The sequence below is a fragment of the Engraulis encrasicolus genome, chromosome 4 (genome assembly GCF_034702125.1).
Source record: "Engraulis encrasicolus isolate BLACKSEA-1 chromosome 4, IST_EnEncr_1.0, whole genome shotgun sequence".
Taxonomy (NCBI): Eukaryota; Metazoa; Chordata; class Actinopteri; order Clupeiformes; family Engraulidae; genus Engraulis; species Engraulis encrasicolus.
Window position 1 is genome coordinate 45024110 of NC_085860.1, and position 17316 is coordinate 45041425.

Sequence of the window (17316 nt, forward strand, 5' to 3'; positions counted from 1 at the left end):
CCCCAATAGCTAGCCAAGCCTAGAAATGAAGCCACAACCTCCTCAACCCTGCTGTCCCCCTTTTTCAGTCTTCTTTCTGTCTGTCTCTCAGTCTTTCTCTATGTCTCTCAGTCCCTCTCTCTCTCTCTCTCTCCCAGTCTTCTCCCTCTGTCTAGAAGTCGTCTGTCTGTCTATCTCTCTCTCTCCGTCTCTCCCCATTTCGCTCTCTGCATCTACCTTTTCCTCCGTTTCTCCATGTCCCGCTCATCTCTCTGTCTCCCTCTCTCCCACTCTATGTTTGCCTTCTCCCTCATATACAGAGAGGCCCTTTTCGAGGCCTGGGGATCTTTGAGGAGAACCAATTATGGCACAAAGGACAGCGCTCTTCTCATAGCCACACCAGCGCTGCTTGCCTGACTTGAACCGTATCAAACAGAGCCTCCGTTAGCAATTAGCGCCTAACCCTTCCTTTTTCCCAGCATGCCTTTGGGCTGGGTTTGGCAACTGAAGACCAGACGGCTGCCATGATTTACTAAAAGGGCTTTCAATGCTAAATGACCATTCCCAGGAACGGCTTTACATAATGCAGCGTAATGCGTAATGAAAGATTTACGTACAAAATAAAGGGGACCAGAAGTGGTTTATTCCTCAGTCGGTCAACACAAGACAGAATCAGGTTCAGGATCAGGTTAAATCTCAACGGCAGTACATTCTCCAAAAGCTTAGTTCCCCAAAACATTTTTATTTTAGTTTTTTTTTACAAGAAATCAATACAAAAGCCATTTAGCGTTTCCCTCCTCTCAAATACCAGCGTACTAAAGTATGATAGACATCGCAGTCTCAGGGTCTTCACATGACCGGAGGTCTCCATGCCACGTTATGCAATTACCCCCAAAGTCCTTCTCCCACATGACCTCTGACCCCTGCTTGCCACAGGCTGATAATGAGGTTCAAGTTGTCAGGCAGGCCACACAGAGGAGGAGCAGGTCCCTTCTGCAGGAGACTGCAGCCATACACACATAATCTCCCCCCGGGCGGAGGGAAAGCAATAGTGGACTGTGTCGTGTTGTGTTGTGCTGTGGCCACCATGGAAGACTCTCGGTTCATACAGTACAATATTAAGGCAGTAAATCATTTCTAGGCTGTGCTGCTGTGCCACTCGGCTCACTGAGAAAAGTCATAATCCCAGAGGCCTGTAGCCATCTTGTTAGCAGACACGCACACACACAGCTGGGTGGGAACCAAGAAATGCATGAGGATGCATTTTAAATCAAAATTTGGTGGCCTCTGCCCGAAAGCGGAAGATGGATACTGGTGGGTCTTTCAGCGAGATAATGGCCTCCAAAACATGTGGCCAAATCTACTTAACATTGGTTCAAATATAGTGTCAAGCTGTTTCCCAGGGCCACTGCAGTCGTGAGGACCTCAACCCAATTTAACAACTGTAGGGGAGAGTTGAAAAGGAGAGTGCAGAGAAAAGGGCATAGAACAATTTAGAGAGTGTGCTACGAGGAATGATCAAAATCCCTCTATACATACCCTCTTGTGACATCTTATAGGAAATAAAAAAAAGTGTCATACTGTTGGCAAATGGAGGTTCTATAAAGTAATAACATCAGGTGTGCCAATACAATTTGGCTCACAGGAGGTCACGGGAAAGCAAAATATCCCTAATGCATTTCCCACTGAGTAAATGCACTTGAGTTAAAACATCGAGTTAGTTCATTTTTTTGCATTACAGCCCTTATTATTTAAGCAAGCCATTATTAGACATTTTACGAGACGCAAAGTTATTAGAAGCATAAAAGCAAATCTCAACAAGGGGTGCCAATAATTGTGAGCATGCTGGATCTGAAGTATGGAGTCAATCCTTAAAAAGTTTGAAAAGAAAAATTATCTCAGAAAACTTGAGAATCACAGAGAAGCTTTCCACTGACTCAAAGTATCCGAACACATTACACAGAGCAAAACAAAAACAAAATCGGGTCCAAGTTAGTGGGACACAGATGCCAAGTCCAGCTGCCAGCTTGTGACCTTGCAGCTGGCTGCCTGAGTGACAAGCAGGTCACCCAGATGGACGTGTCCCTTCATGTACCTCCAGCCCATCCAATAAAAAAAAAAACCACATGAACAGCTTTGACCACTTGGCTCTCCTCTGACGGCTCCCTCTGACATAACGAGATGAGAGCCAACGTGTTACGTGTGTGATCTACTGATGAGCAGAGAGACGAGCCTGGGGCCACACGACAACCTGTTCGCCCTCACTCTCCAGTCTCCACATTGGAGCGTGGTGGGGGAACGGAGCCGTCCTGATTCCTCCCAGTTGCCTTGGCAAGCACCATGGCAACTATTGAGAACCAGGCTCCAACCATGGCGGGCCCTGGCAAGGGTTCAGTGCTTTCACTTCCTCGAACCGCTGGCCAGGCCATTGGTGAGAAGGCTCAATTCATTATTCAAAATCACACACACTTGTGAGGCAGTGAAAGATGTTTTTGTCAAGGGGGGAGGATACTGAACAACAAATGCGGAAAAATGGTGTTTTACTGCGGCAAACACACCGCTGACAGCCCACCGCTCAGAAACGTGTCAGAAGACAGCTTCGTGCCCCATCCTTAATGTGCACACTGAAAAGGTTCAACTTACCATTTTTGCTGGACCTCAGATGTTGAAAACAAGCTTTTTACTCTCGGAGGCCACAAATGGCCCATTATTGGAAGGGCTAGATGGAGGCCGTGGACTCTGTAGGCGTTGGTGGAAAAGGCCACGATGACTGCTTCCTAGGGCTGTAACGATACACTCAACTCACGATTCGGTTCGTATCACGATTTTTGACCTACGGTTCGATACACCCCACGATTTCTGAAATGTGTCTCCACTGAAGTTTGGAAACACTATCACATCAAATCATAAGGTTGTTTTCTGGACTAATGGGTAATAAAGCTTTGAAAGGGCGCATCACGATACTGCCTCCTTGTATCACGATACAGTATCGTGACTCTATGTATCACGATTTCTCGGTTTGATACAATATCGTTACAGCCCTAATGCTTCCACAGAGGAATCCTTACATCACTGAACCAACGATATGCCTATGGTCGGCTGGAGCGCTGCCATTTTTCCAAGGGGGTGGGAGGGTAGCGTTAAGAGGACACTGGATGCAGAGGATATGGAGGCTTTGCTTCTCCAAAGGAAACTTGAGTGTCTTTCAGGGATGCCTGCCTACACCACTGAGCAAAAAAAAGGGCCCGGGCAAAGGAGGGGGGGGGTACATGGCGTGGGAAGAGGGGGGCACTCAAACAGCCGGCTGACATGCCAGCCTAAGCACCCTGAATGAGAAGAGGAGGAGAGGGGGAGGAGAGGAGGTGGGGGAAACCAGCCCTGGCAGAGGACACCGTACCAGGGGAGGGGGTCCGGAGGACAGCAAGAGAAATTCCTGGGAACGGGTTTGCTGGGGATGTTGTTTGTGTGTCTGTTGTTGCCACTTTCCTCCTATACTTGTTTTTGTCTGGTGAACAAGACGATGAGTGAAAAACGAGTGAATCCTCACATGACACTAAGGAGCTTTTCCACGTTCAGGAGGATAACAGGTCTGTCACAGTCTCAACATTTTTGAGTTCTGGCTAAATGGAAATTTAACTTCAAGACTGCAAGAGCTCTGCATTTCATCCCAGTTAACGCTCCCCCTGTTGAAAAGCCATCATTCTTGACAAACGGCATTTCAACTTCAGCTGAGCAGAAAAATGTAACCAACCCAATAGAAGTCGATCAACCGTAGATTTTAAAAGGGAGCCGCAGTTATTACCGTTAATGTATGCATTTCTGGCAGAACTTGAAACAATGAGATTCTCAAGCGCACACTGGGAGATAGTCCCCCTCCCTTTCACCAGGGAATCTCAGCATCAGGCATTCTCTTTCATTCTTTCAGACAGAACTCTCGTTTAGACATGTGCACTAGCCAATTAAAAAGGCACAGCACAGGCACGCAGCATCCCCCGTCATCCTTTGAAGTGCCACACACTCTTCGGCAACAGAGGCACAGCACAACCAGTAATTAACACATCCTGTCCCTGACGAAGGTGACTTGATTGACAGGATATGATGGGCTTTGGTAACTTCTCGTCCAGTGGCACAGGGGAAAAACAAACAAAACCAAGTATCCCACAGTTTTCAGGCAGCGAAGTGGAGTGCAGATGAGCACCAATCAAAAAGCACTCAAAAATTCACATTTACAAGCACTCAAAAGTTCCACATTTTCCCTCATGTTTTCCCACACACTGAGCCATGGTAGTTTCCTGCCAGTAAATAATTTGTGAGCCGATATTGATCTGTAAAAAGCATCCGAGTGGCAAGCCCCTGCCAATTGGTTAATTAAGGGACGGGAGGATTAAGCGCGTGACTCCACTTATTCCCTGAGCAGGTAGAGGGAGCTTCCTGACTACGCTGCTGATTGCATAACCCAGGGTTCCATTACTTTCACTCAGCTGATGGACATGGCGGTCATGTCTGACTGGTAATGAGTCACAGAAAGACAGAACTTGCGGAGCGTCAGCAGTTTTGAAGAGAACACAATATGGGAAACATCATCAGGGCCAATAATAGAAAATCTAACTATATGCAACTAACCCTTTTGTTTTACTACAACCATTAGATTCGGGCCATTTACTGAAAGTATAGCAACATGCATTTTATACGACCACATATACAAATATACAATGTTGTTTTTAAAAAAATAGTGCTTTAGCACTTCAGTTAAAAGCTACCGGTGGTTTACTAATGTGAAAGATAAAACTGGTAAAATGTCCTATATGACCTAGACAGGAAAAAAAGGAAGGAACAATAGCAGAAAGAGCATTGGGGATATGTCTGTGCAGAATATTCATCATTTTATTGTATCTTACACCAATGATGTCACACCACAGGACACATTTTCCCAAAAATGGAAAAATTAGGCGAAATTCCACGGACCACTGACATCCCCATTTTTTTCCATTTTTTCCCCCCAGTTTTTCCACCCATTTTTTCAGGAATTGGAATATGTTTCCTCCTTTAAGTGTGTTACGGCCTTAAACATCAACCATCCATACTCAGTATGGGTCTTTAAATATGGCTCTAGGGGCCCGGCCGTGGTCATCCGGTGGGGCACTTGCCTGCCATGGCTGACCCGTGTTCGATTCCCTGCCCGGGTCCTTTGCCGACCCCTCCCCGTCTCTCTCCCTGTTCGCTTCCTGTCTACCTCTCGTACTGTCCTGTCCATAATAAAGTGTAAGGAACCAAAAAACAAACAACAACAAAAAAGGTTCTAGGGATGTTGTGTGTTTGGCGCCCCCAGGAGACAACCACAGACATTGCGGGTAGACAAACAAACAAACAGCCAGACAGGGTCACTGCAATATCTGGCCCGAGCCTGGAGGCCAGGTAATGAAGCAGCAGCATACAGTGGGGAGACAATCTGCTACAGACTTGCAGATCTCAAAGACGGCTCTCTTATGACGGTCTCCTGTCAAATAACGTACCGGCAGCAGACAAGGTGTTGTTTTTGAGTGGTGTTGTAATAAAGATTTGTCATGTACTTCTCCCTTCAACTGGTCTCATACATTTATAAGTATCTAGAGTGCTATTCTGCCAGAAGATGTATTTTGGTGTGTGGCGTCTATATTACTATGTGCAGGTACCATAAAAAGCTATTCAAATAAAATGTACAATTGATATTATCATCGGACAACAGCATGTGGAAGTTTTCTACCATCATGCCCACTGGAGGACAATAATCATTTATGGTCCAGTCAGTGATGGAAAAAAACTGGGAAACTGTACATTTCAAAATATATGTTTCTTTGTCTTGGGTCATACTGACCTTATTATACATTTTCCAATATCGAGCATCCCTACTGAGTGCCTAAACACTATTTCAAAACCGAGGGCAGACAAGGGAAGTTACCAATGCAAGGACTGTACAAATGATTTGCCAAGCAGGCATGAAATTGGGCCACCCACATTTTAATCATTCATTCCCCAGTCACCAAGGTCATCACAATCCTGATGGCTTTACAATGAGCTGCGGGTCAAGCAGGGCCCTCAGTATTGGCTTTTTCTTCCGACTGGCCTTTTATACAACTGGCCAGTCAATAGCAAATTAAACACCATGATGCATGCCACATCCTGGCCTACAGTTGGAAATTAACCTGCTGGCTTACACGGTCACATTTTACAGTGGTGTGGTCAGTGTTTCTAGCAAGTCAGTTGTTTGTCAAGGCAGTGTGGGGTAAGTCGGAACCCTGTGACCATCATGGCATGACCATCTTCTACAGTTTCATATGAACGACCACAAATAAATATATTGCCTAATTTTAGGTTAAGCAAGTTGCAACCATAGAAATTAAATTCACAATACAAAATCTTTGATGGGTATTTGTTGTGAAGGTGGATGCTTTAACTGTTAAGTGATTTTAGAAAACCAATAGTGCAATACCCAAAAATGTTATCTTATTCCCCTAACAATCGATAAAGATGCATTTTCTAAAACAACAATAAATGAAGAGAGGAGGCTGCAGTAGCGTACCTGATGCAGGTCCCCGTCCAGGCCAAACTCCTTGAAGTAGCCGGGGGCGGCGGAGGAGGCGCGCACGGCCTGCCAGAGCTTGTGCTGGCAGCCCCCCCGGTAGTGGGAGCGCACGCCGGGAGGCATGCTGTAGTTGCGGAACACGTAGGCCTTCAGGGGCGTGCCGCGGTTCACCACCGTGCTCACCGCAGCCAGCTGCAGGACATACACACACACAGAGACACACACACAGAGACACACACACAGAGACACACACACACAGACACACACACAGAGACACACACACACACACAGACACGTCAGTAATGGTTTCAGGCTGCTTAGATTTATACCTCTGGGGGGTGGGGACCGCATTGTGTGTTTATTTTACCAGGAGGATGCATGAGTACATGTGAGGTCTAATAATGGATGCACAACTCTCTTTTGTTCTTCTGCACGATTAACAGAAAACTTCAAAGACAAATGTGCAGGTTCCTTCATCAATAATGCTCACCTTGGGGCACTCAGGGTTTCTTGATGTCTCCACCATGAGATCCAAGCCCAATTTTTCTCTGTGAAAAGAGAACAGTATGACAACAGAAACGGTGTTAAATTTCTCATGTCTACATCTGCTTCCATGCTTTGGCAGAGTTTGAATTCTTAATGTAATGATGCCTCAGAAGTTCATTTTTTTAGCTGGTAAAAATCCATAAATTCGATAAATCATGCTTTTAGCAATAGGGTTCAAAGCATCTGAAAAAAAAGACGCATATACACCTAGTTTAGAAAATCACTTGATTATCTGAACTTCATACAATAATGTACGAGATCTCGCGAGCCACATGAAATGACGCCAGGACTATGGGCCTGGTGTTTGACAGCCTTGCTGACCGAAGATTTTAGTTATTGAGATGACCAAGGCCAGGGCTAAAGGAATCCACTCCACTTTTTTTAAAGATATTTTTTTGGTCCGTCTTTTAGACTTTATTAGTGACAAGACAGTTGAGAGAGACAGAAGGAATCTTTTCTGGGGAGAGAGAAGGGGAAGGATTTGGGCCCGGGTCGCCGGCGTACCAGCCCAGTGCCCTACCGTTAGAGCCACGGTATAAGGCCAAGAATCCACTCACTTGAGGATGTTCTCCCAGATCTCGGCTTCGTAGTAGGCATGGCTCCAGCCCATTTTGACAGTCCCCACGACGACGTTCTGCTTGAAGACGTCGGAGCCCAGTTTCAAATAGAGCTCCTCGCACTCGCTCAGGGGAACCCGAACCACCGCAAGCATAAAGGCCAGGATCGCACCTAGGAGCAGACGCACACCAACACACACACACACGCAGAATGATTGAGAAACATTTCTTGAAGAGGGACAAATGAACATACGCACACGCACACAAATATAATATATAATCTCAATAATAACTCACTCAAAAAACACACACCGATAAAAACAGCCTCGCCATTTACCACCTGTCCAATCAACCACCAGGAACGAGAGCTGCAGGCTGACAACTACAGAGCAACAGGAAACCTCTAATTGTCTCCTGTACAAGCTGTGCAGAAAACAGCAATTCCACACCATAGCCCGCCTCAACAAGCAGAATAAAACCCATTATCTTATCACACACACAAAGTGGCTGTTGCTGCTCTCAACAACAATAGGCACCAAACCAACCAAGGACTGGCTATTTCAAACCACTCCACCACCCTTATTGTACAGAACATCACACTTTGAAATAGTCATGACCTTTTAGCGTTGGAGTGGAATGAGTTAAGGTCTCCCCCCGCCCAATCGGCCGACCGGCAGCGTGAACGCGACACATGAATCATCCATCACACTGGCTCGGCCTGTCGTGTCACGGTCGCCCGGCTCGGTATGGATCGCCACAGACTATCAACTGTGTCGGCACAGTAATCCACAATGCAATTCCCTTCCATTCCCTCCACCATCCCCACACTTTTCCTTGGCTGGTTTACAATAAGGAATTGCGAAAGACTGTAAAAATATGAATCCTGTGTGAAACATTTTCTTCGAGGTCAGATGTCCGGGTGATGGCATGTGTTATGTAGAGGGAGTGACGACAAGACCTCTGACTGAGCCAGCAGAAGCTCAAATGCCTGACTCATACAGATAGCCAGCGTGAAAAGATGAGTAGAAAAAGGGAAAGATACATAGAGGCAAACACTACAAGTATGCTAGGGAGAGAAACAGACAGATGAAGATAGAAAATTCACCCGGATAATATCACCCAGTCAGACAGCTGTGTCCCAGATGTACAATATTTCTCCACAACAGGATTACAGGAGAGTTCTTTCCGGGTCTTTCGGGAGATAGTCTTTGACATGCCAACTGGAGTTGCACTGGGTTCAAATCACAGCTTTCATATATGAGGCAGCCTTCAGTAGTAGCAACCGCTTATTTCTCACCATCTCTTTGAGGAGCCGATTGTAACTCACTGAAAGCAGAGGCGGTTGAAAAGAAAATACACAGTGCCCCCATGTGGCTAATTGAAGCAAATGCGAAAATGCATTTAGTTTACAACCAGGGAATTTCTGCTCTGCCAGTCAAGGCCATGGTTCTCCCCATTGAAATGAATACAAATTAGGGTATTTTAGAAGTCACATTTTATGGGTATTTAGTCGTTCTTTGCAGACAGAAATGATATAATGGTGAAAAGTCTACATACATTAGAGATTAGTGGGCAGAAATGACTGCTGTATGCATTTGAAAACCACATACACAGCATAACTTATAGTGTCATAAAATGAGAAACATGGGAATGACAACATTTGACAGAGACCATTTCAAATGTTATAGAAACGTTTATGGACATGATATGATTGAAAAGTGCTCGTGTACTTGTGAATATGGACAAACACTAAGTTAGGTGGAAATGTTTGGTGGCTGTAGCTATTGTTTGATGTTGGGTCGGCATCTTCTTGACAGCAGGGTAAGTTGGTTTTCAGGACCTATATTAACGCTCGTGCATAATAACAAACTATGTGTAGGCTATATTTATAACGTTGCATGAAATATGAGTGACAGCTGGTAGACCGGTCCATTGTGGAAAGCTGGCAGTTATTGTTGCTAGCCATCATGGCTATCTCAGAACAAACAACAGCCGTTTTACTTCTGGACATTTACCTGCCAGCGAGGTCATCCACATTTATTATTTATTGTATCCACAGAATTGTCTGTCCATCCAGGCTAGTATTTAACCTCAGTGAGAAAAAAAACAGTAGGCCACCAGCCCAGTAAAGCACTGGTACCTTATGGCAGTCAATATTGGGCTATTGTTTGAATCCACGCATTGCACTTTTCATTGTGGGTTTCAGAAATGGGGACAATCTCACTCCCAAGCCTCCAAACTTGTTGGATATCTGCCATCAGATGTACAAATCCCATTCATCTCTATGGTGAGGTTATTTCACAGTGACTGAATTAGAATAGTGAGCATTTTGTTGATTGGTTAACTGATTGTTTTAGGGCATGTGTCCGGGAAGGTCCATTGGCATTTTATACAACTATTCTCTACAATCTGTATGATTTTTCCTCTACTATTTACTTTTTTACTATTTACTTAAAATGAATTAAAAACACCAGTAGAATATAATAGTATACTGTGAAATTTGCCAGCATTGGCATCTCGTGACACCAAAAAGCCAACCCAGCTGCGGTGCGATGGATTGCCAATGGCTTTAGTGGGCTTTGGTAGTCAAACAACTACGCGGTGCAGGGCAGCACGTGCCGAATGAGGGATTAGGGCGTCAGATCAGTGCTGACGTGACACACTGCGCTGGCCACCTATGCTGCATGGACAAGGTCCAATTCCTCTACAGCCTGTCACAACCTTTTGCCAGTCTGTGTGCGTGTGTGCGTGTGTGCGCGCGCGTGCGTGCGTGTGTGTTACGCGTGTCTGTAACCGTGCAGGTGTGCAATTTTGTTAAAGTGCGTGTGTGTGTGTGTGTGTGTGTGTGTGTGTGTGTGTGTCCAAATGTGTGCCACACCTGTGCTGACTCCACAGATGTAATCAAACAGCTGGTAAATTGGCTTTCCTGTGAGGGCCTCGAGCTTCTTTATCGTCTGAAGGGCAATCAGCCCCCTGAGGAAGGCAGACAGAGAGAGAGAGAGACAGAGACAGAGAGAGAGAGAGAGACAGAGACAGAGACAGAGACAGAGACACAGAGACACAGAGACACAGAGACACAGAGACAGAGACAGAGACAGAGACAGAGAGAGACAGAGACAGAGACAGAGAGAGACAGAGACAGAGACAGAGACAGAGACAGAGACAGAGAGAGAGACAGAGACAGAGACAAACAGAGACAGAGATAAAGATACAGAGTCACACAGACACAAACTAAGTATGGAAGCAAATTAAACACACGTAAAAACATGGATATACTGTATACTGTATAAACCAACTTAAACAATGTACAGTGTCAGTCATCATAGCATACAATGCAATGTCCTGTACCTGGTGCCTCCGCCATCTATGGACAGGACCCGTATGCCGCGTCCCTTGACTGGGTCCACATAGCCCACCAGGGCCAGGGCCTGCCTCACGGCGGCCTGCAGCGCAGGATCAGAGGCCTGGCGGAGACGCAGCAGACATGGGATGGCCTTCTCCTGGAAGAGTGGGCAGTGGTTCCCACAGAAAAGTTGTCAGTGGAAGTGTTCGAAGGGTTAGTTGGTATCAGAGAGATGTAGTATACACCATGACGGAAAAGGCTACTTTTTGCAGTTTCATATGAAATATAATATACATAGTAATATACAGTATAGTTAAGACCTCTGCTCCATTACGCACATATAACTACTTTATGTCACACACTCACGTGGTCAATTTGCAACGTAATGAGTTCATAGAACTGGCACAGGCTCACGCTCACTGAGTACCCCTGGACAATTTAATACTGGATTTAATACCGTTTAAAATCACACTACAGTCAACTATACTATGCTGACTAATGTAGGCAAGAGGTCTCCTTCACTACCCAGAACAGGGTGGTGTGGCAGTTTTAATAACCATCATTTTCAGTTTGACTACAGTGCCGTCAGCAATGACTAACACAGTGTTTACTTGCATATCATACATCGGACACCAGCAATAAATAGTATATCCGTTTCCAAGGTTTTTAATTCAGGCTTACTAATACTATATTATGTTGTTTACCGATTATCCTGTAAGATGGACTACAGTGCACTGCTTCTCATGAATAGTCTGATAAGCCTCACAAATTATTTACAGATGGACTGTGTAACATACTTCAGCAATGTTATCAGTGACGCGCAAGGCTAAATGTAGTCCTACAGGAGGTGTGATGAACTATAAGCACACACCCGAGATAAAGGAGGTCAGGCTTAAAGACACATTACCAACCAGTACATTCTAATGAATGAGACATTGCCTATGTTTACATTACATACAGTAAGACATTTAATTCAGAATGAACTCCCTTTAATTCTGAATAAAGCTGAATTCACTTCAAATTCGGAAATAAATGTAGTAAAGTAGAAGTAAAAATAAAAGTAAACTCGACGGAACTGCTGTATTTAATTCTGAATGATTAATTTGGAATTAAAAATGTCATGTAAACGTAGCAACCGATAGCATAACCAGCATCACCTCAAATCACACTGTGGAGGGATTTCTTTTTCTCAAACAATTCTGTACAATCATGAGGGTTTTTTTGTATTTCATGTGTTATTACATACAGTTCCATATCAGACTTCAACCATGAAATGACTTGACAGAACAAGGTATTTATTCAATGAAAATAATACTCACTTAGTTAGCCTAATGTACTACTGTTATTCTCAAAATGATTTGTTCTTTAAAAGCCATGTTCTCAAATGACATGTTCTCAACTGCATGGTCAAGGGCAGCCATGCCACTTGAAGCAGAACAAAAGGTACTTGTGTTGCAGACGTGCAGATAGGGGTGGCCTCCCATCTGTGCCCATGGCAGGCAGGCCTGACATTTGAGAAGGTGTATGACTATGGAGTCACGCCGCAAGGCATAAATATAACAGGGACACATAGTGTACTCCTGCTCTTCACTCACCATAAACACAATGCAGTGACAACCACACAAAACACTAACAACAAAACCACTGAGTCACACAATCATGACCCCTGATTAAGACTTAATGATTAAGTCAGTAAGATTAAGGGTGAAAGTGAGCCATACAATGTAAAGCACTCTGAGTGCTTGCAGGAGAAAAGAGCAGAATATAAATGCATTTCAGTCATTTTTTATATGTATATTTATATATAAAACACACTCGCTACAAGATGTTTCACATAGACATAATACATGACGACAGTTCAGAAGGTAGACTCTACGTGTATGTACTGTATGCCCACTTTCCTGACTTCTTTTACATCTCAGGATCAATAAAGTAGTGAAGAGTAGAACAAAGTTACATCCTTTCTCTACTCTACTACTAGTTGCACCCTCTAGGGCTGCTATGAAAGGTCGTCCAGGTGTCCAGTGCTCCAGCTGACTAAAGCACATCTATTCTACGACCATGTCTAGCTTCTAGGCCTGTCGTGACAGGCTGCCCAGGTGTGTAGAGTGCCGTATGACTGACGAGGGTTACATCATACAGGGTTCCCACTCTAATTCAGATATAAAATTCCATGATTTTCCATGACTTTCCAGACCCAAAACACAGAATTTCCATGACCACTTCCATAAAAATAAATAACGTTAAGTTTTAAGAAGTGTGAAAACTGATTATCTTCACTCCTAGAGCCGACGCCGAGCCACCACCAGACTAAAGAGGGCTCATTGCATTCTAGAATGTTGTACATTACAGCGAGAAACCAAAACCTCTCTGCATTGTAGTATAACCAGTAGGAACAATGTTATACATGAAACAAAAAAAAATGTTGGTCTTACCTTAACTGCCACCACCCTGGTGTCTGGGAACTCCAGCAGGTGGTAGTTGAGGTCCTCCACCCGGCTGACGTAGATCCGCACGTCGGTGGCCCGGTGGAGTGCCCGAACCAGAGCCCGGGTCCGATTGTCCACGCTCACCCTGGCAATGATCTGTCAAGGGTGAATACAATTGAGACATTACAACACAGAGAGAAACATGTGGAAGTAGGCCGTCTCTTTGCTTGTTTACAATGCTTAATTAGTAAGGGGACTTTATGCAACTGTGCAGTGTGGGCCAAAGTCATGTCTGGTATTTTAAGGCAACACCACAGGAGTCCTTCTGTCATTGTTTGATTGAGAATGCTATGGTTTTACGCATTTGTTTGTTTGAGAGTGCAATGGTTTCTTTCTGAGTGGACAATATTATCTTACCAGAAACGAAAGAGTTTCCACAATACTTTCTCTAAATATAGGTTCCAAGAAGTAAGCGTGACGTGTCTGGTTTATTTTTAAAGAGATTAAATGAACTGGTACACGAATGCCCAAACATATGCCTGGCCTGGGCACGTGAGGATCATATGACTAACTCTCCTTGACAAGCCTTCACCAACATGTCACCACCACTAGAATCCACAACACACTTAAGCTCGGGGACATACGCTTGTAAAGTTACGCTCATGTCAAGTATGTCATGTCATTAACACAATTTTTTTTTACCATAGGTGTAATAACTTTTGTAGAGCTGTCTATTACTAAGGAAGCATGATGCAATACGTGATTTGACTATGGCAATGTCATATCTGAATATGGCCAGTGACCAGCAGTACTTTATGTTTTTGTTAGGGCAGTAACGATACACTCAACTCACGATTCGGTTAATTTAACGGTTTTGTCCTACAGTTCGATATAACCAACGATTTCTTTAAACGTATCTTTTACAATTAATTAATTTGCTTTTTGCTTTTGTTTTCTGGACTGAAGGGTAACAGAACTTTGAAAGGGCGCATCACGATACTACCTTCTTACACCATGATACAGTATTGTGACTCTGCGTATCACGATTTCTCAGTTCGATACCATATCGTTACAGCCCTAGTTTGTGTGTAAATCAATGTACTCACTCAATATACAGTATTAAGCGTAGCGTACCATCTGCCACATATGCTTATTACCATTTGCACCTGTGCAATGAGAGAGGGGATCAATGGCAGCAATGCTTGTGTCAAAATATGATTAGTATATGGATCATCACAACGTAAAAACATCAAGTGTACTAGCAGCAATATACACTTTATGATAATGCTGTTGTGATGTGGCTGTATTTTCATTGTACAGCCCAAGTACCAACAAAGTCAGTGTTTGACACTTGTTTGGCACATGAAGCTCAGTTAAGCTCCTTCTTATCACCATGATGAATGCAGAATAGCTATACTACCTTCAGAGCCCAGTGCACAAGCAGGTCACATACCCTTGCCAGTGTTCATTGTTAAGTACATATATTTCATGGTCAGTATTTTGACCTGCATGCCTTACCCTCTCTCTCTGCAGGAGCAGTCTCTTAGCCTTCTCCTCAGCAGCTTTCTTCTCCTTGTTCTCCACAACTATCTTCTCCTGAACAGCATCTTCTGGAGTGACAGCCGACTTCTCGACGATGACAGGTTTAGCCTCTGAACGAAACTTGGGAACGAGAGGAGCGATATAGCTCCCCACGAACGCCTGAACGGGTGCCCCGTAGGAAAGGTAGTGGCTGAGCCCCTTCTTCGGGGAAGGCGGGGGGCTGGTGGGAGGTGGACTGGCCTGAGGGACAGTGGTGGTCAAAGAGGTTGAGGTGGACAGCGGTGGTGCCTGGTCTCTGTTTTGGTCTTGCTGCCTCTCAGTAGTACTGTCACCGTCGTCTTCAAGACGATGCTTTTTCTCCTCAGCTTCAGGTGCTCCCTTCTTGTTGCTACTGAAGTATGTGTTGATGTGATTGGCCACGTAGTTGTAGGTCTCATCCAGGTTGACGGTGAAGGAGCCCGGGTGGAAGAGTGGAGTGGCTGGTTTGGAGACGACTAGGGTGGGGCTGGTGCTGGTCTTACTCTGAGGAGTCTTGATTTCTCTTCTAGCCTGAGAGGGTGAATCTCCAGGCCTACGCTGCCTCTTCTCCTTCGCATCTTTGACCACTGAAGCTAAAACTGTGGCTGCTGGTGGAGGAGGAGAGGGAGGTTGGAGATGAGCGGAGGCTGCAGGAGGCACTACAGAGTCTGCTGGGATTGCGGATGCTGTGGGCTCCTTCTCGGTCACCCGCTCCTCCTCATTGGCCGTAACCTCCTTCTCCACTCGGACCGCCCTGAGTTGGGCTATCCTGGAAAGGATCTCAGCCTGGGTCCCGCTGACCGCTTTCGAGACCGACTCCAAAGTGCTCCGAAGACGCGACATGCGGTGACTTATATCGGCAGAACCCGTGAACCCAGAAGTGCTGAAGGGGGAGATGCAAGGGTGGAGGCCCAGTCTGTGCCGTTTGCTGCTAGCTTTGCACAGCCATAGCTTGCGGCCTCGGGATCTCAGGCTCTGGGTGTGCTTCCAGCTCATGCGGCATGGAGCATGGTATCTGGCATAGGGCTTATGAAACGGGCCCTGGTGGGCACGCAAAACAACAATGGACGCAGGCCTCTGGCCTTGTACGTGCCACAAGTGAACAGCCTTGTTTAGGGAAAACACACAAGTATCTGGAACCCATCTAAGAGTCATGGCTCATGGTCTTGCAAGGGCAGTGTGGAAAGTGCTATTGGTCGATCATAAACAAACATCATTGGATCATCGTTGGGCTCGCTGGTTCATCCATCTGTGGTAAAGAGTGAACAACATCAGCACACCAGCATGACTGATCATTTTATAAACATGTGCATGGTGGTGTCACCAGCCACCAAGGTGACGTAAGTTGAAATGAACATGAACACACCTCCCATTAAAAAGTACTTATTTTCCATCCAGTCCACGTTATGCATTAATGTCGGTGTCTGGTTACATGACTAGACACCATTCTATCTAAGAACGTTGATGCCATGACACATTAAATAGCAGCAACCATAATTAACGCATATGGACGTTAGTGAGAAACAAGTTCACACTATCACAAATATAACCACACTGACGTCCGACCGCAATGCTAGCTGGACAGCTAGGAGCAATAACACAGGGGGCTGACACAGACTCGTTCGGTAAATAGGTAAATAGGTTGAAGTAGTGTTCGTGTATGTTTAAATAGATCACCCTTGAAACATTGAGAAAAGACAAATGTCACAGATGTGGTTACAGCGGCAATATCGCAAAACAAATGCTAAAGTTGCACCGTATAGTTAGCATGCAGTTAGCTGACAAGAGTTAAAAGATCAAGAACCAGCTTCCGCGGATACCTTAGTATTGGCAAATGGAAATTTTAATTCAATTACATACCAAAAGATTTGTTCGGACTTCAAAATTCAAAATATTACAAACTCAACTAATATTTCCAAACAACACCGGCTGTTGTGTTTCTAGTCGGTCGCAGTAGGTCATTGCAGCGGCAAGAATTCTTTCCGTGAAGTACAGAAAAACATTTATCACGTGATGAAGACTTCGAGTTTCAATTGGAGGTTGAAAGTCTGCCCCTAAATTCCATCCGTTGATTGGTTGAAAACAAGCACAGCTTTGTTTAGACCTGCCTACCAAGCTATTTCTCTGAAAACGGGCTACTTCAGGCCAGGGGCCCACCTGTACCATTACTCCTAGAATCTCTGCCTGTAGGCCTACTGGCTACTGACAGCTATAGGGCCATAAAATATGGAAAGTTCCATTGGAAACCGTTACCAAAAGGTGACAAAGGCTACATTTTCTGAAAGCCTGGAATCTCAGCAAACCACAGAAAGCCAGACACTAGTTCTGGAGTTCTACTGC

At 44.9% G+C, this 17316-nt stretch overlaps 1 protein-coding gene across 1 annotated transcript in view; it reads right to left on the reverse strand.

Moving 5' to 3' along the window:
* LOC134447832 (calcium-independent phospholipase A2-gamma-like) overlaps positions 1-16944 on the reverse strand; it is a 31872-nt gene extending 14928 nt beyond the window's left edge. Inside the window, exons 1-8 of the mRNA XM_063197503.1 lie at positions 16837-16944; positions 14935-16225; positions 13423-13572; positions 10993-11144; positions 10523-10617; positions 7645-7816; positions 7032-7089; positions 6539-6733 (exon numbers count right to left, since the gene is read on the reverse strand). Of these exons, the coding sequence (XP_063053573.1) occupies positions 6539-6733; positions 7032-7089; positions 7645-7816; positions 10523-10617; positions 10993-11144; positions 13423-13572; positions 14935-16131 (2019 nt within the window). The 5' untranslated portion in view covers positions 16132-16225; positions 16837-16944. The remainder of the gene's footprint in view (positions 1-6538; positions 6734-7031; positions 7090-7644; positions 7817-10522; positions 10618-10992; positions 11145-13422; positions 13573-14934; positions 16226-16836) is intronic.
* Positions 16945-17316: the final 372 nt, after the last annotated feature.